General features: G+C 36.7%; 1 protein-coding gene across 11 annotated transcripts in view; it reads left to right on the top strand.

Moving 5' to 3' along the window:
• Window positions 1-26,356, top strand: part of RBM26 (RNA binding motif protein 26) — a 90,480-nt gene that overhangs the window by 31,832 nt on the left and 32,292 nt on the right. The window contains exons 2-14 of one of the 11 annotated variants that reach the window (XM_036249725.1): window positions 642-760; window positions 2,153-2,289; window positions 5,032-5,120; window positions 6,035-6,252; window positions 8,449-8,709; window positions 9,476-9,715; window positions 10,151-10,291; window positions 10,654-10,794; window positions 18,146-18,257; window positions 19,372-19,531; window positions 22,948-23,112; window positions 24,303-24,434; window positions 25,690-25,761. In XM_036249725.1, the coding sequence (XP_036105618.1) occupies window positions 642-760; window positions 2,153-2,289; window positions 5,032-5,120; window positions 6,035-6,252; window positions 8,449-8,709; window positions 9,476-9,715; window positions 10,151-10,291; window positions 10,654-10,794; window positions 18,146-18,257; window positions 19,372-19,531; window positions 22,948-23,112; window positions 24,303-24,434; window positions 25,690-25,761 (1,987 nt within the window). Of the gene's footprint in view, window positions 1-641; window positions 761-2,152; window positions 2,290-5,031; window positions 5,121-6,034; window positions 6,253-8,448; window positions 8,710-9,475; window positions 9,716-10,120; window positions 10,292-10,638; window positions 10,795-18,145; window positions 18,258-19,371; window positions 19,532-22,947; window positions 23,113-24,302; window positions 24,435-25,689; window positions 25,762-26,356 lie in introns of all 11 variants that reach the window. The other 10 variants (XM_036249724.1, XM_036249726.1, XM_036249723.1 and 7 more) reach the window with 10 other exon arrangements.

Raw genomic sequence — 26,356 nt, 5'->3', positions numbered from 1 at the left:
GGCTCAGTGGTTAGAACGTCATCCTGCGGACCAGAGAGTCCTGGGTTTGGTTCCTGCTAAGCCTAAGGGCATGTACCTCAGTTGCAGTTTGTCCCCGGCCTGTTGGGATTGTGTGGGTGGCAACCAGTCTATGTGTCTCTCTCACATCGATGTTTCTCTCTCTCTCTCTCCCCCCCTGTCTCCCTCCCACTCTATCTAAAGATAAATACAAAAATGTCCTCAGGTGAGGATTACAAAAAAGAAATAATAATATATCAAGTGGTATATATTTAGGTTCGTCTTTATTGCACACTCTTTTTCTGAGGGGAGAAAGCCTTTTGGTATTTTTATCACATACCACACTAAATATATTAGTTTTTGATGTTTTGAAATTCTTTTTACTTTGTTATCATTTCTCTTTTTAATAAAGTCTACTGAATTTTTAATACATATATTAGTATATATTTGGAAGGATTCTGAATATATTAATGTAAAGGAGAACTTATATTTCTTTAATTGTCTTCCATGTGTCAGGTGCTTTTTTCATATATATATTAACTCATGTAACTATTTATTATGCCAAGTCCATTTGTAACTGAAATTTGTAGAATGGGCAATTATTTGTGGCCAAATTTCCTTCAACACTGCTTTTTTTTCTTCAGCTGTGATGCAGATCCATCAGCCCTAGCAAAATATGTTCTTGCTTTGGTAAAAAAAGACAAAAGTGAAAAAGAGTTAAAGGCATTATGTATTGATCAACTGGATGTATTTCTTCAAAAAGGTAAGATATATGGTTTTAAAATACTACCTTATTTTAATAAGTTATTTAAAATAAGATTATATAGCTATTCCCAAAAGCGGCCTGAGGTGACCTCTGAAAATGGTTCACTATTCACTTGACCTAGAAGACCTCACAAAATCATGCAAATCAAGAGGTTCAAATCTTCATGTTCACTTTAAGAACACTTGACAGAAGCAATGTGTGCCATTCTGTCATTACAGTGGTGAGTTGGTAGGTGTGCCCAGGCCAAACAATGGGCTGGACACAGGGTCAGTGGCCCAAAAAGAGTGCTGAGTTTTTGCTGCACATGCTTAAAAATGTAGAGAGTAATGCTGAACTTAAGGGTTTCGATGTAGATTCTTTGGTCATTGAGCACATCCAGGTGAAGAAAGCTCCCAAGATAGGTGCAGAACTTACAGAGCTTGTAGGTGGATGAACCCATACTTGAGCTCTCCCTGCCACACTGAGGTGGTCCTACTGAAAAAGAGCAAACTGTTCCTAAACAGAGGAGATTGCACAGAAGAAAAAGATGTCCCTGAAGAAACAAAAGCTTTTGGCCTAGGAGTAAATCAGCATCAAATAAATACTAGTAAAAGTTTTAAAAAGAAAAGATTAGCCCTGGCCGGTTTGGCTCAGCGGTTAGAGTGTCGGCCTGCGGTCCCAAGAGACTTGGGTTCAGTTCCCGCTAAGGGCATGTACCTCGGTTGCAGTTTGTCCCCAGCTCTGGTCAGTCGTGCGGGTGGCAGCCACTCGATGTGTCCCTTCACGTCGATGTTTCTCTCTCTCTCTGTTCCTCTCTCCCCCTCCTACTCTGCCTGAACAAAGGATGGAAAAATGTCCTCGAGTGAGGATTAAAAAAAAAAAAGAAAAGATTATCCACAGTATTAAAGGAACTCAATAAGAGAAAGGCTGTAAATTGAACAAATAATAATATTACTGATTATATCCATAGCTTATTTATACAGGAAGGCTTTTCTTTCATTATGCTCTTTCTTAAACCATGCTGATATTTTTTCTTTTAAGATTAAAAAAATGATCGAATGCTTGATTAAGAAAATGACTGAATGCTTGTTTATTTAAAGGTTAGTACTCTTTAGGAATCTACTTTGAATGTTGTCTAGCACAGTGCTTCTTAGCTTTTTCACTTTGCCAACATCTAGATGATGGTGATATTTGTGTTTGCACACTGGTAGGGTACATGGAAACTAGTCATGGCTGGAAGTGGCTGGCCCAGAAACTCCAGGCATTCCAGTCCCCATCACTCTGAAAATGGGATGGATCAGTATCACCATGAGACTTGTGACATGGCCTACTGGTTAGGAGGATTTTAAGTGAAGAGTAATATCGTAGCATATGTCTTTTAATATGTGGGGTTTTTTGTTTTATTTTTAGAGACACAGATATTTGTGGAAAAACTTTTTGATGCTGTGAATACAAAGAGTTATTTACCTCCTCCAGAACAGCCATCATCAGGAAGCTTAAAGGTAGAGTTTTTTCAGCACCAAGAAAAAGATATAAAAAAAGAAGAGGTAAGAATTTGTGTTTAACCTTATATTTTCTTTAAAAACATATAAGGGATAATTAAACTGAGTTGCATTTTCTGTATCTGTGTCAGGAGTCTTCAAGACCAACTCTGGGTTCAGTGATTTCACTAGGAGCACTCACAGGACTCAGCATATAGTCATTGTCATGGTTATGATTTCTTACAGTGAAAGGATACAAAGAAAAAAGCCAAGGGAACAACGTGTGTGGAGCAAAGTCTAGGGGGAAACAGATTCAAGCTTCCAGAGGCCTGTCCCAGTGAAGTCACATAGGATATGCTTAAGGAGTAGTGATAATATGTGTGAACCAGGGAAGCTTGTTAAAGACTAGGGTGCCCAGGCCATCAAGGGTATGCATATCTGAAAAGTCACCAAGTATAGTATGTGGCACATAGCAGGTTTCTCAGTAAGTGGTAATTGATATTAATATTGAGAGATGGTTGTGTGGTAGAAGATGTAGCTGTGACCTTTGTTTTTTTTTTACCCCTCATAAATCTTTTTTTTTTCAGATTATATAACTAAAACATGTTTATTATGCAATAATATATGCATATGTAGTGTTACATAGTATTAACTATATTTTTATCCCTGTATACGTAAACATATTTATACACATTAATATGTATGTAGTTAAACAGACACATACATAATAAAACACTCCCATTATGTCTCTCTGCAGGGGAAAACCAGACATAATTTATAACTACTTATTCTGTACCAATTCCATAGGGATTCTGTTAGTAAGGAAGACAGGGATAGTAGATATTGTGCTGGCAACTACTTAAAAGTTTTGCCCACTGATGGAAGTTTGGGTTGGTTCCTGATTTTTGCTATTTAAAAATATATTTTAATTCATAAAAAATCTTTAGTAAATCATGGGCTCTTGGTTTGAGAAACAGTAAGAAGTCTTTCCCCAAAACCAGTTAGTGGCAAAGTCTTAGTCTTATATCTATTTATATAATAGTATTTCACAAAGCACAGTTTTCTTAAACAATTATTAAGGATATTTATCCCTGATCTTTCAGAACTGTTAAAATATCAGGTGACAATCTGGATTAAAGTGCTGTGGGTGTAGGAAAAGTTCCCAGTTGATTATGTGCTATGTAATAGGATGATCTGTCAACGTAAATTACTCACAAGTGTGCAGTGAGGCAAATAGAAAGGAAAAAGTGCCTCAGGAGGGTTTTATTTGTACCCAGTGTTTTTGATGCGGGTGGGTTCATGTGGGTGGCAAGAGAACAAAAGTATTAAGGAATAAAAGCCATACTGTTAAAGTAAGGTTTTTAAGCAGTGTCCGAGTTTTGTTTGTTGATAGGATATCTGTTTAACTTATCATCCAATGTGGAACATTTTTGACAGTGAGAGACTCTTAACCAAAGGGATGCTGGAGCATCTGGCACAAACTGGAACTTGTTTATATTGTCTGTAGACTACCTACATCAGAATATCTTAGGGTTCTTATTAAAAATGCAAATCTGAGCCTTACCATATTTCTAGAAGCTACATGTTTAACATTTTCTGAATTTATTTATTCTCTAAATTCTTTTTTTTCTAGTAACACCTGTTAATGTCCTATGGAAACAGTGTTTTGGGTAGTACAGCATGGAAAATTCTGGCCTAGACAAAATAGCACTGAATAAGGGAATGTTTTCCAGGACTGCTTTCTATTTTTTTTTATCCTCACCCGAGAATATTTTTCCATTTTTTGTACAGATAGAGTGGGAGGGAGGGAGAGGAAGGGAGAGAGAGAGAGAAACATCGACGTGAAGGGACACATTGAGTGGCTGCCACCCGCACGACCAACCAGGGCCGGGGACAAACTGCAACTGAAGTATGTGCCCTTAGCAGGAACCAAACCCCGGTCTCTCCGGACCGCAGGCCGACGCTCTAACCGCTGAGCCAAACTGGCCAGGGCAGGACTGCTTTCTATTAATTATATAATATGAGTGGAGACCTTTTGTAGTAAAGAGGAATATATAGCTGCCACACTGCTGCGAGAAACTGAAGAACTGTTCTGTCTTTCATATTATTTTCTCAAATGTTCTCTTTTTTTTATGACTTAGTTCTAATGCATTCTCCTATATTACCTAATGTGTTAAGTGACAAACCAAATCCATGAACCAAAACATGAATGTATATTGGACTTTTTATTTTTCGGTGGTGTTAATTCTCACTGGAGGATATTTTTTCTATTGATTTTTAGAGAGTGGAAGGGAGGGGAGAAGGAGGGAGAGAGAAAGTGTAGAGAAACATCGATATGAGAGAGATACATTGATTGGTTGTCTCCATGTGTGCCCGAACCCGGGCCAGGTATTGAACCTGCAACCCTTGACCAGGAATTAAACCCGAGCCTCTCCATGCACAGGCCTTTGCTCTAACCACTGACCATGCTGGCCAGGACGTATGTTGGACTTTTGAAAGAAGGAATAAAGTTGGGTTTTCACTAATAATTTAAAAATGAGGACACTTGCTTAAAATGTTTTCTCATCACTGAATGTTACCTAAGATAAGAATTTACGAGTTTCTTTAGATTCACTTTAACTTTCAGCATGCTGGTCATGAATGGTTAAACTAAATTATGGTGTTTAGAGGAGAAATTTATTTTGTTTGAATACTTTTAGAGGATGACCATTTTACTTTTATATTTTAGTATCAGTTAAGTTATTGAAATAGTAACATGGTAAGGAATAACTGTTTCTCAACTTCTGCACACTTTTTTTTGTATATCAGATCCTAAAGGAGGAAGAACGAGAGAAGAAGTTTTCTAGAAGGCTAAATCACAGTCCTCCCCAGTCAAGCTCCCGATACAGAGAAAATAGGTGATTCTTTCATTGAACCATGTTCGGTGATAAGACATTGGTTATCTTTTACATGACTGTTTAGACTTGATTGTCTTTTACACTGAGGCGAGTAATACCTATTCTTTTATTGGTCTAAGAAAGTATAACTCAGTCCTTTTTTACCAAGAATATCTAAGATTTCTGGGTCCTAGAAGTGATATTTAGAATAGTGCTTGGCATTGAATAGTTATTGTTATTATTTTTATTCTTAACTTCAAATTCCAGTGAAATTTCAATGAGACCTTTCTTTGCCTGAAGTTCTTTTTAATATGAATTCATAATTTTTTTCATTAAGGCTTCAAAGGCATTTAGAATGCATTGGATGTGATACATGCCTGTGAGATAAGATGTAAGTGTACACATATGTACAAGTACATATATGTACAAGACAATATGTACTATAATGTACTATAAGACATATGTATAGATGACTTTGTATATAATAAGACTGAGGATTAAGACTTTAAAGAGTTTTTTTTCTTCATTGATTTTAGAAAGGAAAGGAAAGGAGAGGGAGAGAGAGAGAGACATTGATGAGAGAACATCAACTGGCTGCCTCCTGCATGCCTCACACTGGAGATTTGACCTACAGCCTGAGCATGTGCCCAGACCAGGAATGGAGCTGGCGACCTCTTGGTGCTTGGGTCCATGCTCCACCACTGAGCTATACCAGCCGGGCAAGACTTTAAGAGTTTTTCCCTTAAAGGAGTTTTAGAGTTCTTAAGCAGATCATGTTCAGTTTTTTATTGTTTGAGTTTCCTGTGTTTGTATTCTGATGGTGTGATAAAGAATCATGATGTTACAAGAATTAACTACAACTTTTGCATTTAATTAGAGTTTTCCTGTATCTACTTGAAAGTTATTGACATGAAAGTGATCATCTATTTCTTTAGAAGTCGTGATGAGAGGAAAAAAGATGATCGTTCTCGCAAAAGAGATTATGATCGAAACCCTCCTCGAAGAGATTCTTACAGAGACCGGTACAATAGAAGACGAGGGCGAAGTCGCAGTTACAGCAGGAGTCGGAGTCGAAGTTGGAGTAAAGAGAGGCTTCGTGACAGGGATAGGGACAGAAGCAGGACTAGAAGCAGAAGCAGAACACGAAGCAGGGGTAAATCATAAATCATATGTGTATATTCTCATTGGCATTCTTTTATTGGGAAAACGCTTCTTATGTAAGAGTCTTAAAACTTGTTTTAATTTTGTCAGTGTTGTCATCATTTTTTCCAATTTGTATTGGTCCAAGTGAATGCTTTTTCAAATTTTTATTTCATGCAAATTAAAAGCACAATGAATTACCATTGCATATCCATCAGAATGACTAATGTTAAAAAGACTAACTTTATTCAATATTGGTGAGGATGGAGAGCTACTGAAACTCTTTGCAAAATACTTTGACTGTATCTTAAAACTATAAAACCTACACCTACCAAATGATCCAGCCTTTTCACTCCTAGGTATTTACCTAAGAGAAGTAAAAGTGTATTTCCCCCCAACAACTTGTCTACAAATGATTATGGCATCTTCATTTGTAATAGCCAAAAATTAGAAACAACCCAAATATTCATCAGCAGGTGAATGGATAAACAAATTGAGGTATACCCATATGATGTATAAAAAGGAAAGAACTGTTGATGCAAACCAATCTGTGACAGAAAACAAATCAGTGGTTGCCTGGGATGGATTATCAAGAAGTACACTGATACTTTTGGGGGTGATGAGTATGTATATAGTATGTACTTTATTTTGATTGTGGTGTTTTATTTCACAGGTAGATGCATAGATCAGAATTCATTAAATATTTTCAGTTACTTATATATCAGTTATGCTTCAAAACTATGGAAACAGTTAAACGTTTTTATTTCAGATGTGTGTAGTTGCAAGACCATGTCATTTCCAACATGTATAATTTTTCTTTTAATTATTGAAAGGAAGATATAGCCAATAAAATAATAAACACCTTTGAATAAATCACCTTTACTCAAGCTTAGATTTTAGCTATCCTTGCAACCTTTATGGTATAGCCATCTTTAATCTAGGGAATAATTTTATAGCCTTTCTATAAATCCTGTACTTCTCTTGTTACTCTTCTTTTAGAGTTGTGCCCCCCCCCCCCCATGATCTGTGTGGGCTAGGCCTCTCTGCATGGTGCTTCACTTAACAAATCTCCTTAATACCTTTTCCCTTTCCTTGGGACCATATGCAGCCCATAATTAATTTCTTTATTTATGTTTAGTATGGGCTAATTTTCTTCCTCTGTTCATCCATTCTCTATCAAATAGTGTTTACTGTGAAAAGGCATGCTAGGATCTTTAGATGGATGACAATTAAATGTTCATCCCAGAAAAAATAACCATAGTTTTAGTTTAGTTTAGTTTAGTTCAGTAGAGTTCAGTTCAGTTCAGGAACGTGCCCCTAGCGGGAACCAAACCCGGGACTCTGGTCTGCAGGCTGATGTTCCAGCCTCTGAGCCAAACCAGCCAGGGCTTATTTTATTTATTTATTTATCCTTACCCGAGGACACTTTTCCATATTTTGTTCAGATAGAGTGGGAGGAGAGAGAGAGAGAGAGAGAGAGAGAGAGAGAGAGAGAGAGAGAGAGAGAAACATCAACGTGAAAGGGACACATCGAGTGGTTGCCACCCGCACGACTCAACCAGGGCCAGAGACAGACTGCAACCGAGGTACAAGCCCTTAGCGGGAACTGAACCCGGGTCTCTCTGGACTGCGGGCCAATGCTCTAACTACTGAGCCAAACCGGCCAGGGCTTATTTTTTTAAATATATTTTTATTGATTTTTTTTTTTTAATAGAAGGAGGAAGGGAGAGAGAGATAGAAACATCAGTGTAAGAGAGAACATTGACTAGTTGCCCGTGCGCACTCCCTCCTGGGGATTGAGCCCACAACCCAGGCATGTGCCCTGACTGGGAATTGAACCGGATCCACTCAATCCATGGGGTGACCCTCAATCCACTGAGCCACACCAGCTGGGCAACCGTAGTTTTATTTTGTTTTGTGGACTGAAGTTATGCATACTAAGAAAATTTTAAAATCTCTTTTCTGTAAACAGAACTTCAAGAAATTTTAAACTCATTAAACACACATTTATGTGTGGTTTTATAGTTTAGGTCATATTGAAAAGAAATGGCTTATCTTGGAACAATGTGTACTTATTGTTAGATTTTAAAAGAAAAAGACGATTGTCTAAAATTTGAACATTCTCTGTTTAGCAAAAATAGTACTATTTCTTAGATTTGGGACATGGTTTTTTAAAACAGTTTTATAAGTAATTTACATTTTGTTGCAGAAAGGGATCTGGTAAAACCTAAATACGACCTGGATAGAACAGATCCACTAGAAAACAATTATACTCCAGTTTCTTCAGTACCTAATATTTCATCTGGTCACTACCCTGTACCTACTTTGAGCAGCACGATAACAGTAATTGCTCCTACACATCATGGTAATAACACTACCGAAAGTTGGTCTGAATTTCATGAAGACCAAGTGGACCATAACTCATATGTCAGACCACCAATACCAAAGAAACGGTGTAGAGACTATGATGGTAAGCCTTTCAACTGTTTCATGAAGTATTGAATTAATATTTCCAGCTGACTAAATTCTGTAAGTTTAGTTTGCACACAGTTATTTAAAGACTTAACCTATTGGAAATAGTGGGAAATTAATTTTAAGCATTCACGAATTTCTCAGTATTCTTGAAAACTTCATTAGTTGATCACCACTGACTACTGAATATATGTTTAAATATATTGTTTATTTGCATGTAAGTCTTACATTTGGAATTTACCAAATAAGAGTAATATTCACAGAGTTACTTATGAGGGAATCTGCTACTGAAACATTTTGACAAAACTCACATCTTTAAACATTAATGTTATTGGCATGTAAGTAGAACTAGAAAAGTGAATATCACCTATTTAAGAATTTTATAAATGAACACTCTCAAGGTTTTACTGTAAAAGTTTTATAAATTGTATGAAAGCTATAGTTGTACTATTCATAAAGTTTTAAGTGAGATTTAAATACAGGAAGTGTTTCTAATGACATACACATGGAAGTTTTATACCATCTTGCTAGCTAGATATACTAATTTTTATTTGGTGATAATATATTTTAGTGTCTGTGTTAGCTATATTATCACTTGATAAGTATTTTTAAATTACTGGAATTAGTAGGTAGCTGTTGTGGTATGGTTAATTATACTTGCCCAATATTTTTAAATATTTCTGGTTTTAAATAGCTTAACTTTTTTTTAACTTAGAGAAACTTTGTATGTCCAGCACTTTTTATATTTCTGTTTTTCCTCACAGAAAAGGGTTTCTGTATGAGAGGAGACATGTGCCCTTTCGATCATGGAAGTGACCCTGTAGTTGTAGAAGATGTGAATCTTCCTGGTATGCTGCCTTTCCCAGCACAGCCTCCTGTTGTTGAAGGACCACCTCCTCCCGGGCTCCCCCCACCTCCACCAATTCTTACACCCCCACCTGTGAATCTGAGACCCCCAGTGCCACCTCCAGGCCCATTACCACCCAGTCTACCACCTGTCACAGGTAAATAAATATGTTTGTTTGCCTATACTTTTATCTGTTCATTCATAGTCTTTTAAAAATGTTAATAGTTTGATGCTTGCTTTTATTAAAAGTATCTAAAGTAATTTTATAGGTACTGGAAACTAGAGCAAGATATTCCAGTTAGACCTACACCCCTACTTTGCTTGGCTATGCCAAACCTATGGTTTGGGGTGGCTCTGAATTATGCACATCCCTGATAAATCCCAGCTGCCTGTAGTACTTTATAACTTAAGAGAAACCTGTTTTAGAAATCATTAAAAGGGTATTTTACCCTAGATAACTAATACAGTTGTAGGAACTTGATATTTGTAGATATTATAGTTTGATGAATGAGAATATCATGTTTGGATATGCAAATAACTTATTTTATTTGTTTGCTTTCAGATGATATTTCTTATTCTTTGGTTTTGACAGGACCACCACCTCCACTTCCTCCTTTGCAGCCATCTGGCATGGATGCTCCCCCAAACTCTGCAACCAGTTCTGTTCCTACTGTAGTAACAACTGGCATTCATCACCAGCCGCCTCCTGCTCCACCCTCTCTCTTTACTGCAGGTGCAGTTTTGGCCCTCTCTACATTTATAATGTAATACAGTTTTAGATGAGTTTAAAAATTTTTAGAGAGTGAATTGCTCTAGCAGGTCTATTTTTCTCACTAAAATGACATAGAATAAAAATGTAGACATGGTGAATGTACATTAAATGTAAATCTTCAATTAAGATGTGTTTAAAATCTAAGTCACATTTTCTTTTTAATAATATTTTTACTTTTATAAAACTAAATTTTCTTTTTAATACATGTGAAATATATTAGCTTTATATTAGCAATATATAGTTTATTTTTTCTATGACAATATAGAAAAATTATGAAGTGGAGTTTTATAATTGTTTTTTAATTACAGTTTTTGTATTACCAGATACATATGACACAGATGGCTATAATCCTGAGGCCCCAAGCATAACAAACACTTCCAGACCTATGTATAGACACAGAGTGCATGCACAAAGGCCCAACTTGATAGGACTGACATCAGGGGATATGGATTTGCCACCCAGAGGTACTATGATTAATCTTTACTTATAATTTTCATAATATCTGGAATGATAAACATTTATAAAAAAACAGTTGGTCCCACATTTATAGGGGTTGAGTCAAGGATGGTGTTTATGTTTGTTTCTTGAATCCTTTGGTCTCCCATGAGAGAAAAGAGAATGTGTGTTTCCCTATTTGTGGTGTTTCCAAGGGGAAAGGAATTTTATAAAAGTACATATTTTCTAATGTAGCTTTTGTTGGGTATTTTTTGTCATTTGCGGTCTTAATAGATTTATTTAAACTCTTGAGATTATTGCTTTAATTCCTAAAGATAGACTCTGTCATAGTTTGTAATGAACTTAGCTGTACAAACTTGTGCTTGATATGTATTTTACTTTTGTTTATTTTGATGTTAGAATTTGAAATTGGTTTGCCTATATATTTTAAGCAAAAGGAATTCTGTTTTAGTAAATGACTAATTAACCTTTAAGGTTTTCTTGGTGGAGACTATTTGATAAAATTTCTAAACGGGAGAAGAACATAAGAGTTTAGACACAAGCTGATGCAGCAAAACTAAAGGTTCCAGTTAGACCTACACCCCTAAAGGTTCAAATGGATATGGAGATTCAGAGGAGGTAGAGAGTTTATGTTACTTAGAAAGATGGTGCATTTGCTACAGATAATATTTAATACAGGGAAGTGAGGGATGGTTAGACATAAAAAATATTATGTACACCAATAAAAGTATTTTTCCCTATTTCAATTTTTAAGTCTCGTTATCTTTCCAGTTTTTCCTTCATGTCTTTTTTTCTAGTAAAAAAAGAAATGTCATGCCTTATTAATCATGAATAAAACTCTAAATTAATTAAATAACACTCAACAACTAATTTGGTTTACTATTTTGTAATTACTTGCACCTTGAATTTTTTAATTTGTTCATTGGAAACTAAGATTCTGAGCATGTACCTTGAGTGTTCAAAGAACTTTTTGTGATGGAGGTGTGATGATCATTTTAATTTATACTCAATTTAATTTGTATCCTATTTGAGATCACGAGATATTTCATATGGATGCTCCCTTTCCCTCACATGTTTTAAAGTTGTCTGTGGCATTCTAATAACTATCATTAACAACAACAACAATAGAAGAAAAGATTTTTTTTTTAAACAGTTTCTGTGCAAGGAATATAAGCTTGCTTGTAATTGAAAAGTAGCCACTTAAGATTGTGGCTATTTATCCTCCAAGTCTCTCCTACCTGACCAGTTAGAGATAACCCCTTCCTTTCTTGGGTCACTACATAGCACTTATTTTCTTTTTGTCATGTGCATACTCCTTGCTCTTACTAGAACTCTAGCATCAAGTCGCCTCTTTCTTATCTTGCTCTTTAGGAATGGCATAACCGTATGTGCTGCAGATCTGTATTTATTAGAGCCATTCCAAAGCTAGGCCAGTTTTTTGTTGGTAGGAGAGAAGGAAGAGGAATAAAACCCCTTACATATAAATCTTACCATGTAGAAATTGGAGTGGTGGTCATTTCAGCTCCATGTGCATGTAGTTTCAAGTTACAGGAAGTGAACCTATTAAAAGAGAAAAGTCTGGTGTGCCTACTTAGAAATTTGAAAGCCTTTTTTCATAGAATCGTTATACATAGTGATTATTTTAGTACTATTCTTTGGATAGATTATGCACTATTTCTGTGAGCTGGTTTAGGAATATATTCTTTTTTTTTTTTGTCCTCACCCGAGGACATTTTTCCATTTTATGTTCAGATAGAGCGGGAGGGAGAGAGAAACATCGATGTGAAGGGACACATCGAGTGGCTGCCACCCGCATGACCAACCAGGGCCGGGGACAAACTGCAACCGAGGTACATGCCCTTAGCGGGAACCGAACCCGGGTCTCTCTGTACCGTACGTAGGTCGACGCTCCAATCGCTGAGCCAAACCGGCCAGGGCAGGAATATATTCTTTATTAATAACACTGTTTTTATGTACCACAGAACTGATTTAGCAACCCATTTATATTGAGGATTACATATACCTCTATTTCCTTTTCTTTTCTCAGTCATCCCTCCCCCAAAATGTTTACATCTGTTGCCCATTTGGTTTGAAAGTTAATGTCCTGGATTTGTGACAGATACTTAATTAAAAGTGTATGATGCTGTTTATTGCGATTATTATATATTTCCAATAGCCTATAGATGGCCTTAATTTAACTTTGTCAAAGACTATTATGTGATAATCATATTTTTATGCTTCATACTTTAAACCTACAAATGAAAAAAAATTAGGCTCTTTGATGCCTTGGAATTCCTAATATTACTATAACTTACAGGCCCTGATAATTGTTTTTTCCATATTTCTAAGAAGGTGAAAATTTGATAGATACTACTTGATTGAATATAGGTAGGAAGAAGGGCTAAGTAGTTTTTTGTTTGCGGTCAGCAAAACCAGTGCTGAAAAACAGATTTATTAAGAAGGATATTGAATACACACAGTACATATAAGTAATAGACACATTTGGTAATTGTATACTCAGAGGAACTTGGTTCTGTTTTTTGTTTTTATTTCTCACTTTTAAATAAATAACAATAAAAGAATATGAGTGAGAGAATACAAATGAATTGGAGCAAACACATCACAAGTACTGGTGAAAAACACATCACTACCTCATAGTAAACCTTTAGATAAATAACATTAAAGAAAAAAGGATATTGGATAGCTCAAAGACCTCTCCAAAGGGGCCAGTGAACCAGGCTTGTGAGGCAGGAATAAGGCCAAAAATCCTGTTGCAGAACTGGTCCTGTGAAGATACCACTGAGCAAGGAACCTACAACTTGCATTGTGACCATCACCCATGCTACGATACTGGATATTTCTACCTGATCTGCTGTAGACATGTAGGATAAGTCAGAGGTAACCAGCAAAAGGGTCTAGATTAGCGGTTCTCAACCTGTAGGTTGCGACCCCTTTGGGGGTCGAATGACCCTTTCACAGGGATTGCCTAAGACCATTGGAAAACACATATTTCCGATGGTGATTCATAACAGTAGCATAATTACAGTTACAAAGTAGCAACAAAAATAATTTTATGGCCCTGGCTGGTTTGGCTCAGCGGTTAGAGTGTCGGCCTGCGGTCCAGAGAGACCTGGGTTCGTTTCCCACTAAGGGCACGTACGTCGGTTGCAGTTTGTCCCCGGCCCTGGTTGGGTCATGCGGGTGGCAACCCCTGGTTGGGTCATGTGGGTGGCAGCCACTCGATGTGTCCCTTTCACGTTGATGTTTCTCTCTCTCTCTCTCTCTTTCTCTCCCCCACTCTATCTGAACAAAAAATGGTAAAAATGTCCTCGGGTGAGGATTAAAAAAATAATAATAATAATAATTTTATGGTTGGGGGTCACCACAACATGAGGAACTGTATTAAAGGGTTGCGGCATTAGGAAGGTTGAGAACCACTAGTCTAGATAAAGCGTATACATCCTAAAATACTTTTGAGAATCTGGAAGAATTTTGTGACTTGAACAGAAGGAGTAAGGGATGTGGAGGGATGTAAGAGGCCAATGAAAGGCATTTAAAGAATTCCGGAGAAGAGATGGTAGTAGCTGGACTAGGGTAGTAACAGTGGGAAATGAAAGATTTAAGTTTAGTTGGTAAGAGTTGACAACACTTGTAACTTATGGGACTTAGAATGGGAGTAATAGAGACGGTGAAATTAAAAACAACAGGTTTCTGCTATGGAAATTGGGCAGATGAAAAAAGCACGTTGAACAGTCTTTTCTTCTGTGTCATTAGTAATAGTGAGAACTAAAGAAAGATGGACGGAAGCATACCCAAATCTGAAAGCCTGGCTGACAAAGGTTCCAAAAGTGTTCTCCTTGAGAATCATTACATTGATGAATGAAGCCCTTGCAGTAGATAATATGTCTCGGGGAGGTTGTGTAGAGCGAGATTGGAAAGTCCAAGTAAATAACCTGGAGAATGCTTCCACTGACACAGTGGGCAGAGAAAAGGGAGCTTACATAAGGCACTGAGAAAATGAATCCAAAAAGACACAGACAAAAGCAGGGAGTGTGGTGTCTTGAAAATCAAGAGAGAATAAGGAGGGGAAGGTGATCAACAGCATTAAATACTTTTGAGAGGTCAAGTAATAGAAAGACTGGGATGTATTCATAAGCTGAAGCAACAAATGAGGACATCAGCGATTTTAGCAAGAGCAAGTTAAGTGCAATAATCGAAGCAGCTAACAATTTTTAGAGAATTAGTGAATTGTGTGGGTTGTAAGGAAGCAAAGTTAGCAAGTGTAGACATTTCTTAGGAAATAGCTGTTAAGGGTAAGAAGAGAAGGTTGGAGCTGGAGGGTAAAGTTGTCTTTTTTTTCTTTTGTTATAACCTCACCCGAGGACATTTTTGCATTCATCTTCAGATAGACCTAGAAGGAGAGAGGGAGGAAGAGAGAGAGAGAAACATCGATGTGAGAGAGACACATCGACTGGCTGCCACCCATACAACCCCAACTGGGGCCGGGGACAAACTGCAGCTGAGGTATGTGCCCTTAACAGGAACCAAACCCATCTCTCTGGACTGCGGGCCGATGCTCTAACCGCTGAGCAAACTGTCCAGGGTGGTAAAGTGGTCTTAAGAGGTTTCTTTTTAAAAATGGAGTAATGGCCCTGGCCGGTTTGGCTCAACAATTGGAGTGTTGGCCTGCGGACCAGAGAGTCCCGGGTTCGGTTTTCGCTAGGGGCCTATACCAAATAAATAAATAAATAATAAATAGAAATGGAGTAGTGTTCATGGGAAACATTAGTATGGAGTTTCTCAAGAGATTAAAAATAAACCTGCCTTATGACCCAGTGATTCTTCTTCTGGGGATTTATCTGAAGAAACCCAAAACACAAATTCTCTGTGGATTTATTTGAAGAGATCCAAAACACTAATTCAAAGGAATATATGTACCCCTATGTTCATTGCAGCATTATTTACAATAGCCAAACTATGGAAGCAACCCAAGTGCCCATCAGTAGTTGGGTAGATAAAAAAGCTGTGGTACGCACCACCTGTGTGGCTCAGTGGATTGAGCCTCATCTCATAGACTGAGAGGTCCCAGTTCAATTCCCAGTCAGGGCACATGCCAGGGCTGCAGGCTCAATCCCCAGTGGGGGGTGGGGGTGTGCAGGAGGCAGCTGATTGATGTTTCTCTCTCATATCGATGTTTCCCTCTCTTTTGCTTCGTCCCTCTCTGAAATATCAATAAAAACATATTTGTTTAAAAATAAAAAAGCTGTGGTGCATATATGCAATGGAATATTACTTGGCCCTAAAAAACGAATACAATCTTACCATTTGCAACAGCAAGGATGGACCTAGAGGGTAAAGTGAGTCAGAGAAAGGCAAATACCATATAATTTCACTTACATGTGGAATCTGAAGAACAAAATAAATCAACAAACAAAACGGAAACAGACTCACAGATAGGGAGAACTGGTGATTTCTAGAGACAGGGCGGGTTTGGGCACTGTTTGAAAGAGGTGAAGGGACTAAGAAGCGCAAATTGGTAGCTACAAAATAGTTATGGGGAAGTAAGTAAAGCATAGGAAATATTTTGATAACTGTATGGTGCCAGTTGGGATACTGGAAATATCGAGGGGAACACTTAAATATCTGGTTGTCTAACCACTAAGCTGTACACCTAAATCCAATACATAATATTTTAAAATGTTGATGGGAAATGTCAGTTTGGTGAAGATGGAAGCAGGGTTCTGGGAGCACTTATTTTGGTAGCTCTCTACATAGGATAAATCAGTAGTAGGAGAATCTAGAAGCAGAAGTTCAAGACAGTAGATCACATGAAAATGAATGCAAGTTTGTACCAAGGTTGTCTCAGTGGGAATTGAGAGGAAATACACACAAGATGAATTGAAGGAATGTAAGCAGAGTCAGAAATCAAAGTAGTTTTATTAATTTAAATGTTTAATATTTAAAAAGTACATTAATATGAAGATAATTTTTATTTTGTGCATAGTTTTAGGATACCCATGGGATTGCCAGAAGAAGGTAGCCAGAGAAAACCAAGAAGTTGGAAATTTAGGACTGGTCCTCAGAGCAGTTTCTGTGAAAGAGAGAGATTGATATGATCTCCTGCATAGAGATCAAAGTTGTAGCCATGAGAGAGATTGTGTTGAAACAGATACCAAGTTCTCTTGGTTAGTTATGTGTTTAGAAATACTAAGAATAGGATTTCCACAACCAATTTTTATCCATCTTTAAAAAGAATTTTAAAATTCTATTTTTTATAAGTATTAAGGTTTGTATGTTTTAAATTTTGACATCATTTGCAAATAACAGGTTAAAAGAGCTGTATCAGACTCTAAGTAAATGTAAAATGTTGTTAGCAGATATTCAGTAGCTCTTGGCACTGCATTTCAATCTTGAATATTTATCTTTTAAAATCTTGTATGCATTAATTATGTTAATATGTTGATGTTTAAATAAGCAACTCACTTCAATCACAACTCATAAGTTTGATTCTTTTTTTTTTTTTTATCCTCACCCGAGGACATTTTTCCATTTTTTGTTCAGATAGAGTGGGAGGGAGAGAGAGAGAGAGAGAGAAAAGCATCGATGTGAAAGGGACACATCGAGTGGTTGTCCCCTGCACGACCCAACCAGGGCCAGGAACAAACTGCAACTGAGGTACGTGCCCTTAGTGGGAACTGAACCCGGGTTTCTCTGGACCGTAGACAGATGACCTAACCGCTGAGCCAAACCGGCCAGGGCAGTTTTATCGAATCTTAAAGGTCATATTTCTGGTGAAGGTGATGGCAGAGGGGAACAGTGACATGGATTTTACCACCACCCCAGCCACCGAAGTTGTTCAGAGAGTCATATTTTATTATTTTTGTTTATTCATTTATTTTTAATAAAGCCTTTTAAAAAAATCCTCACCTGATGATGTATTTATTGATTTTTAGAGGAAGGGGAAGAGAAAGAGAGAAACATCTATCAGTTGCCTCTTGTACATACCCTGACTGGGGATTAAACCTGCAACCTAGGTGTGTGCCCTGACTGAGATTTGAGCCCTCAGCTTTTTGGTGTATGGGACAACACTCCATCCAACTGAGCCCCACCTGGCTAGGGCCAGAGTCATAATTTAATTTGACAAATGAGAACTACTAATTCTTCTTTAGTTAGGTTGAAGTGAATTTGAAATGTTAAATTCCCTTAGATTACTACTGTATTTGAATGTACATTTATTTCTGGTTTTTCTAGAATATATATTAGGACAAAAACGCCAGAACTTTGTTTTCAATATGAATTTAAGAATGTGTTGCTATGATAAATAGAAAATGTTAATCTTTGTTTTTTCTTTTCAAACAGAAAAGCCTCCTAATAAAAGCAGTATGAGGATAGTAGTGGATTCAGAGTCAAGGAAAAGAACCATTGGTTCTGGGGAGCCTGGAGTTACTACAAAGAAGACTTGGTTTGATAAGTAAGCTGGCAGGGGAAATTGAGGAATTTTATTACTCAATAATTTTTAGGGTAGTTGGAGTATTATTATGACAGTATAATATTATTTTTCAAAATAAAATTTACAAAATTGTCTTCTGTAGGCAATACCCCACTAAAATGTAAGTTGTTTTCTAAAAATTTGTTAATTAGTTGTCTGGTAATTGGAAGGCATTTTCATGTAGAAATGGTGTAGTGGTTGAGGACATAATTTTTTCTTTCCACCCACCCCCACCTATTAAAAACACTACTTATGTTAGGGATATCATTGAATACTACCTGTATAAAGAGTAGTCGTGAGCTTGTTATTAGGGAAGAAAGTGTGGGTCAGGTCTGGGAGGAGGTGTTAGCCTGGGGGCAGTTTCTATTAAGAGCTAGAAAGGAATATTTTGGGGTGGGGTGGGGAAGCTGGATAGGCACTGAAGTTGTCATGGAAGGGCTTCAGAGAAAGAGGTAAAAAACCAGAATGTTGTGTTTATGATGGTTCATTTGTAAACTTTCATGTTTAAGGAGAGACTAAGATCACACATTTTTAGAGTTTTTTAACATCATGTAAAGGTAGGTAATTCCTACTTCTGGCTCTGCCTTTAATTCTGTGATTTAAGGCATGCATTGTAACCACTCTGGGCCATAGTTTTATCCTTTTTTCCCCCAAGTGTCAAATGTGTCTACAGTTCTGCCTTTTTTTTTAAGTTGGGAAGTGGTTGAGACAGTCATTCCTACCTTTTAATCAACCTTTTAAAATAGGGTACATTTCGGTAAGCTAGCTTTTTCCAGAATGGAGCAAGGGTTATGTATGCAAATTGACTGAAATAGGGTGCTAGGACCTTTCCTGTTAAGAAGTGTAAGTAGGAGTGGATTGAAAGTGCCAAGTACAGGTGATATGGAAGAACACTTCTCAGCTGGCTTCCATGAAAGACGAGAACACTATTATCTTTTCATTATCTTTTTCCGAAGACAATTTCAATTTTCATTATCAATCAGTAATTTCAGTTTTTAAAAAATAGAACTTACATAGTAAAACTTTATTTTTTTTGTACTTGATAGGGGTTAGGATATATACATGAATGTATTAATTAACTTGATTTTTGTTACAGACCAAATTTTAATAGAACAAACAGCCCAGGCTTCCAGAAAAAAGTTCAGTTTGGAAATGAAAATACCAAACTTGAACTTAGAAAAATTCCTCCAGAATTAAATAATATCAGCAAACTTAATGAGCATTTTAGTCGATTTGGAACTTTGGTTAACTTGCAGGTAAGATTTGTGATGTGATTCTGTTAAGAAAAATACTTTTATAAAGAATTATTTTGAAAAATTTGGTTATTTAAATTTGTTAAATTGGATATGAAATGGAACTTTTTGTATTTTAGATGTGTGATTTTAAATAACTTTTGTACTCTGAAAAGGCAGGAGTTTTGATTGATCATGTTATTATATACTTTTTACCCAGTAGAGGTTATCATAAAATTGTAGCAAAGTTAAATAATCACACTGGTAAACTATAATCTTATTGCAGTTTTTATTTCCTCAATTTCTTTTTTTTTTCCCTCACCCGAGGACAGTTTTGCATTTATCTTCAGATAGAGCGGGAAGGAGAGGGGGGAAGAGAGAGAGAGAGCGAAACATCGATGTGAGAGAGACACATTGACTGGTTGCCACCCACACTACCCCCAACCGGGGCCGGGGACAAACTGCAACTGAGGTACGTGCCCTTAGTGGCAACCGGACCCGGGACTCTCTGGTCCGCAGACCAACGCTCTAACTGCTGAGCCAAACCAGCTGGGGCTCATTTTCTTAATTTCTTAAAGTCATTACAACAAGATGATTTAGTTAGATTATTTTTGCTGCCTCTATGATGGGAGATGCATTTAAGAGATGGAGCCCAGATACCATGTAATCCATAATTAGCTTAAACATTTGCTTTTTCCTGTACCATTTTTCAAACTTTTTCAAGATAAATATTTGTGTAGTTTGTATTTGACGTCACCTAAAATTAGAGCTTGGTTTGGTGTACATAACTTGAGAGGTTATTTAGTATTGAGTTTATACTGTGTAATGTATGGAAAGTGTTGAAATAATGTTGTGCTTTTTTTCCCCAGTTTGTATGATGTTCTTCTCAATTAAAAGTATTTGCCATCATAAAAATAATAAATTTTAGTACCGCTTAAATGGATACATTTGGAAAATTTTGTTTTATTGCCATTTAAAAAGTAACATGAAATAGATGAAAAATGCATGCCTGCTTGTGGCGGGGCAGTAGAGATTTATATAGAATTTTTTAAAAGATTCACCCTGGCCGGTTTGGGTCGGCAGTTGTAGTGTTGGCCCGCAGAATGGAGAGTTCTGGGTTTGGTTTCTGCTAAGGGCAAGAAACTCAGTTGCAGGTTGGGTCGTGTAGGTGGCAACCACTTGATATGTCTCTCTTGCATCGATGTTTCTCTCACTTTCTTCCTCCTGCTCTATCTGAAGATAAATGCAAAAATATCCTCGGGTGAGGATAAAAAAAATATGATTTGACATCAACTCTTTGTGTCTCTTACATTTCTCTCCCTATTTATCCTCATAATACAGTTACATCATTGTTAACAATTTACCGTGTACTCTTCTAGATTTTTTTGTTTTGTATTTCTGTATCTGTTTACTTATATCAAACAATTCATACACATACTTAAAAATATATATATATATATTTGAAAGATATAGACCCATTTTTTACACATTACCCTGTAGTTATCTGTGAATATCTTTTTATGGCAATTTAATTGATCTGTCACATTTAGATCTAGACAAAAAAGTTGTCCAGAAGAAGAATAGAAAAGTTGCCAAAAAAGAATGTTTTTTTCCTCACACAATTACACTAGTAATATTAAATTTAAGAAAATTTTCAAAGCTGAGGGGCAGAACACGGTATCTCACTCTTGTTAAATTTACATTTTCCTAATTACTAGAGAGGTTGATTTTTCTCATGTCTTATATTTTTTTAGAGAGAGAGGAAGGGAGAGAGAGAGAGAAACATCAATGTGAGAGAGAAACATTGATTGACTGCCTCCTTACACCCCCATCCAGGGATGGAGCTCGCAACTCTGGCATGTGCCCTGACCGGGAATTTGACCCAGACCTCTCAGTCCATGAGACAGCGCTCAGTCCACTCAGCCACACTGGCTGGACTTTCTCATCTCTTTACTGGTCGTTTTGCTGTATCTGCATATATCTGTATTATTAGTTATACAATACATGTATTTTTAAGTAATGTATAATGATCAAAATGCTAGCTAAAATTCTTACCGCAAATATTTATTGAATACAGTACTGAATACTTACTATATACTCTCTGTTCTATATGAATTATTATTTAACTCTTAACACTGCAGTATGGTTATTGTTATCCCTTTTATGAAAGAGGAAACAGGTATCGAAAGGTTGAATAACTTTCTCATGTTCCTATGAGAGGAGCAGTCAAGCTTTTAGTCGGGCAGTTCCGTTCAGAGTCTGTGCTCTTTTTTTTATTCTTTACCCAAGGATATTTTTCTATTTATTATTAGGTAGAGTGGGAGGGAGGGAGAGATGTGATAGAGCTACATTGACTGGTTGCCTCTCACATGTTCTGACCAGGGCTAAGGACGAACCACAACTGAGGTACGTGTCCTTGACCGGGATTGAACCCGTGACTCATTGGTCCTTGGGCCAACGTTTTAACCTCTGAGACAACCTAGTCAGGGCCAGAGACTGTGCTCTTATTCCCTATTTTGTATTGCTTCACATCACCAGTAGTTTATATACCACACTTTGGAAAGTACTACTGTTGAAAGAAAAGAAATTTGAAGTGTAAAGCCTTGTATCAACCACTTATAATATGGGTCTACAGAATCATATACTCTTTGAATTTCAGTTTTCTTATGTGTAAAATTTTTATGTTTTTCTTACATTTTCTTGCACCCTTGGAAATATTTTAGTGAGAATTATAAATCTGGAAAATTTTACAGATGATGTTTTGCTATTTTTATTTTATTTATTTATTTATTTTTTTTATCCTCACCCGAGGACGTTTTCCCACTTTTTGTACAGATAGAGTGGGAGGGAGAGATAGGAAGAGAGAGAGAGAGGGAAACATCGACGTGAAAGGGACACATCGAGTGGCTGCCACCCGCACAGCCAACCAGGGCCGGGGACAAACTGCAGCCGAGGCACGTGCCCTTAGCGGAAACCAAACCCGGGTCTCTCCGGACCACAGGCGGACGCTCTAACCGCTGAGCCAAACCGGCCAGGGCTGTTTTGCTATTTTTAGTTAGAGATTACCCCTTGTAAAGTAGTTTACACTGTCTTCTGGCTCTGGATCTTGGCCAAAAGTTATTCATTGACAAAGATTATTTCTCATAGTCAGTCTTAATATTGGGGGTAAAAAGTGAAACATTTTGAAAGCTTGTATATAACATTTGTGCAAATGAGCATTCTCTTTTAAGTATCATATAGTGGAGGGTTTTGTTCCATTCTAAACAGTCCTCAGTTACTATTCTGGGGTGAAAGCAGGCTATGGTAGTAATCTAGATTTAAGGAATTATAAAGATAGAATCTTACTTAGAAGGATCAATATTTTATTTGTTGAGGAATTTTAATGTATGAGGTGACAGATTCATTTGGAAATTCATTGTTTTTAATATTTGACGTCTTAGGTTGCCTATAATGGTGATCCTGAAGGTGCCCTTATCCAATTTGCAACATATGAAGAAGCAAAGAAAGCAATATCAAGTACAGAAGCAGTGCTAAACAATCGCTTTATTAAAGTTTATTGGCATAGAGAAGGAAGCACCCAGCAATTACAAACTACTTCTCCAAAGGTAAGAGAGAAATTTGTGTGAAATTAAAAGCTCTTCTTAGAAACCTGTTAGAAAGCATAGTATTTAAGAGCAGAGGCATTGCAGTCAGGTAGACTGTTGAGTTTAGATTTTGTCTCTACCACTTTTAAATGTATAGACTTGAGGAAGTTACTTAATCTCTCTAAATTCTTCTCTCATTTTATTATAAAGTTAATCTCTAGTTTAAACAATTACAAGATGATATATGTAAAGCATATAGAAAAGTGAGACTTTTCTATAAGAGACATTCAGTACATGATAGCTTTACATATTCCACAAAGTCAGACTATGGATTCATCTTGGAAATCCTACCTTCCCTCCCTCCCTCGCTTTCAGTCAGTGAATCATTTAATGTGTAATATTAGATTAATTGCTTGTAGAACTGTCTTCCAGAAGTTGAACTTTCTCCAGTTCATTAAAAAAAAAAAGATAGGTGTAGATTTTAATTTTTTTCTCTATAAATAAGTTCTTATATGCAAAGGAAAACATCTTTTTTTTATTTTATTGTTTAAAGTATTACAGATGTTTCCTCCTTTCTTCCCCATTGAGAAAGCATCTTATGTGAAGACATTTGGAAGGTGACTAGGTTTTTAATACAAGGTGCACTTTTTTTTTTTTAATCCTCACCCGAGGACATTTTTCCATTTTTTGTACAGATAAGAGTGGGAGGGAGAGAGAGGAAGAGAGAGAGAGAGAAACATCGATGCGAAAGGGACACATCGAGTGGCTGCCACCCGCACGACCAACCAGGGCCGGGGACAAACTGCAACTGAGGTACATGCCCTTAGTGGGAACCGAACCCGGGTCTCTCTGGACCGCAGGCGGATGCTCTAACTGCTGAGCGAACCCGGCCAGGGCACAAGGTGCACTTTTAAGACTTTCTCTGCATGGGTAATTTAGTAACAAAATAACAAAGGTGACTTTCCAGCCTGGCTGGTGTGGCTCAGTTGGTTGAGTGTTGCCAGGAGCACCAAGAGGTCGCCAGTTCAGTTCCCAGTCAGGGCATATGCCTGGAATTCTGGCTCGATCCCCAGTAGGGGCATGCAGGAGGCAACCAATCATTGTTTCTCTCTCTCTAAAATCAATAAAAATATATATATATATTTTTAAAAGGTGATTTTTCATGCTCATGGACTACTAATCAGCTTGTTTAACTTTTTTTCTTGTCTGAGGTAATGCAGCCTTTAGTCCAGCAGCCCATTTTGCCTGTTGTGAAGCAGTCCGTCAAAGAGCGGTTGGGTCCAGTACCCTCAAGTACTGTTGAACCAGCAGAAGCCCAGAGTGCCAGTTCAGACCTTCCTCAGGTAACTAACTGCAGAGTCTTACTATTATGCCTGTACATAGTAGATTCTAAGTAAATTAGTTTCCTTTGGTGATTTGAATTATAATTAATTGTATATATTTTATACAGAAATAGAATAGTGTATACATATTTGAACTTCACCTGTGAATATTTTTATTACTATTATCATAACATTTTCACATTCTACTTTTTCTATAGTATTTGGATCTTAAATCCTTCTCTCTAGTTAATACTTATTTATAAGAAAGAGTTCTCTTTCACTTTGTGGAAGAGGTATTTTCCAGCAAATCTGCCTGAAAAGTTAAGTTCAGTATACTAAATCTTATTTTTCCCATCATCTTTTACTTAACTAAAATTCTATTCCAGAGATTATAATAATGCAGTAGGCCGAACTGAAAGCTTTTGGGACAGGAAGGCTTAATCCGTCAGGTTTTAGCATGCTTAATGTTACACTGATTCAGGTGACTTATGCAGCTCTCAGAACTTTGCATCACTTATTCCTGACTCTCGGATTTTCTTCTCTGTATGTCATTCCCTACCCACTCCCTTCCATACTTGAGTGGCAGTTTCTTATTTCTGCACCCTCAGTCTCTGAAACTTAGCTTTCCTTTGTCTCCAGATGTTTCAGCATTTGCTGTATAAAACAGTGTTAGCATATACTATCCCACTTAGGTAATGGTTGCCACCTTATTAAAATAGTCTTCCTGGATAATTCTTGAAATATTTGGAGATTCTATTTTAAAAAACACACAAAAAAACATGCAGAATGTAAATGGTAAATTATTAGTTACTTAAAAAAAAACACCCAATCCTATTATTCCAAATCATTAGCAAGTTCAATGTGGCTATAAAACAAATATACTTTAGGAAAGAATGGCTTTTATTTTTAAGCTCAAAACGCAGGCACCTCTTTTATTTACTCAGATCTAATATTTACAGTGTTCAGACTTTCTATTTGCCAACATAGGATTCTAAGAATTTATGATTCTGTATCAGTGGAAGGGACTTTAGCAACCACCTAGCTCAATCAAACATTTTATTTTACATCATAGTTTTTCATGATCAATACTGCATACTGTTTGTTTTTCCATATATATTTTCTTTCTGTCTCTATCTTTGAAACGGCCCAGGTTTTGTGATTAACATCAGTATACTTACAGAATCAGTATATGTTACTAGAATCAGGATGTTCATAATCCCAACAGACTTATATATGTTTGGGGAAACACTGAATATGTCCATTTTAATTTTTTTAGAATGTAACTAAATTATCTGTGAAGGACAGGTTGGGTTTTGTATCAAAGCCATCTGTTTCAGCAACTGAAAAGGTAAGAAGAAGCATGATGTGTTTGTCTTGGCTTCATAAATGTTTTCAGGTGGCATCTTAAGTTTTTAATTTTTTCATAGTTCCAAACTTTTGCTTCTTAATAGTGTCTGTATCTCTTATGCCTACCTTTTTGCTTTCCTTTTGCTGAAAAAGAAAAATATTTGCCTACTTTTTTACTTTTTGCATCAGTATTTTAATACTTGCCACTCACTAGTTTCCACGTGCTTCATTCTTTCTTTTTCTTTATGTTATATGTTCTTTAGAGATATTTTACATTTTATTTTGAATATTCTGGCAGCCTAATAGAGAGGGTCATGAACTAGGAATTGTACTTGAGTTTGAGCTTTGACTCTTACTAACTGCATGGTATTGGGCAGTGCTGTTAATCTTTATGAATCTTTTCTTCATCATAAAATGGTGATGGTAATATTTATATTGCTCATGAGGTTTTGTGAGGGATTAGATAAAATTTAAAAGTATTTTGTAAACTGGGAAAGATTATGTAAATGTAATATTTTTATTTATAATTAACAACTATTGTATAACAGCACATTTAGTCTTTTTTTTTTTTTTTTAAATAAAGGGACAAATGCTGA

This window comes from Molossus molossus, unplaced genomic scaffold, assembly GCF_014108415.1.
Source record: "Molossus molossus isolate mMolMol1 unplaced genomic scaffold, mMolMol1.p scaffold_m16_p_9, whole genome shotgun sequence".
In the NCBI taxonomy this organism is placed as follows: domain Eukaryota; kingdom Metazoa; phylum Chordata; class Mammalia; order Chiroptera; family Molossidae; genus Molossus; species Molossus molossus.
Note: the sequence above shows the minus strand (reverse complement) of the source record. Positions and strands in the feature narration are given on the sequence as shown.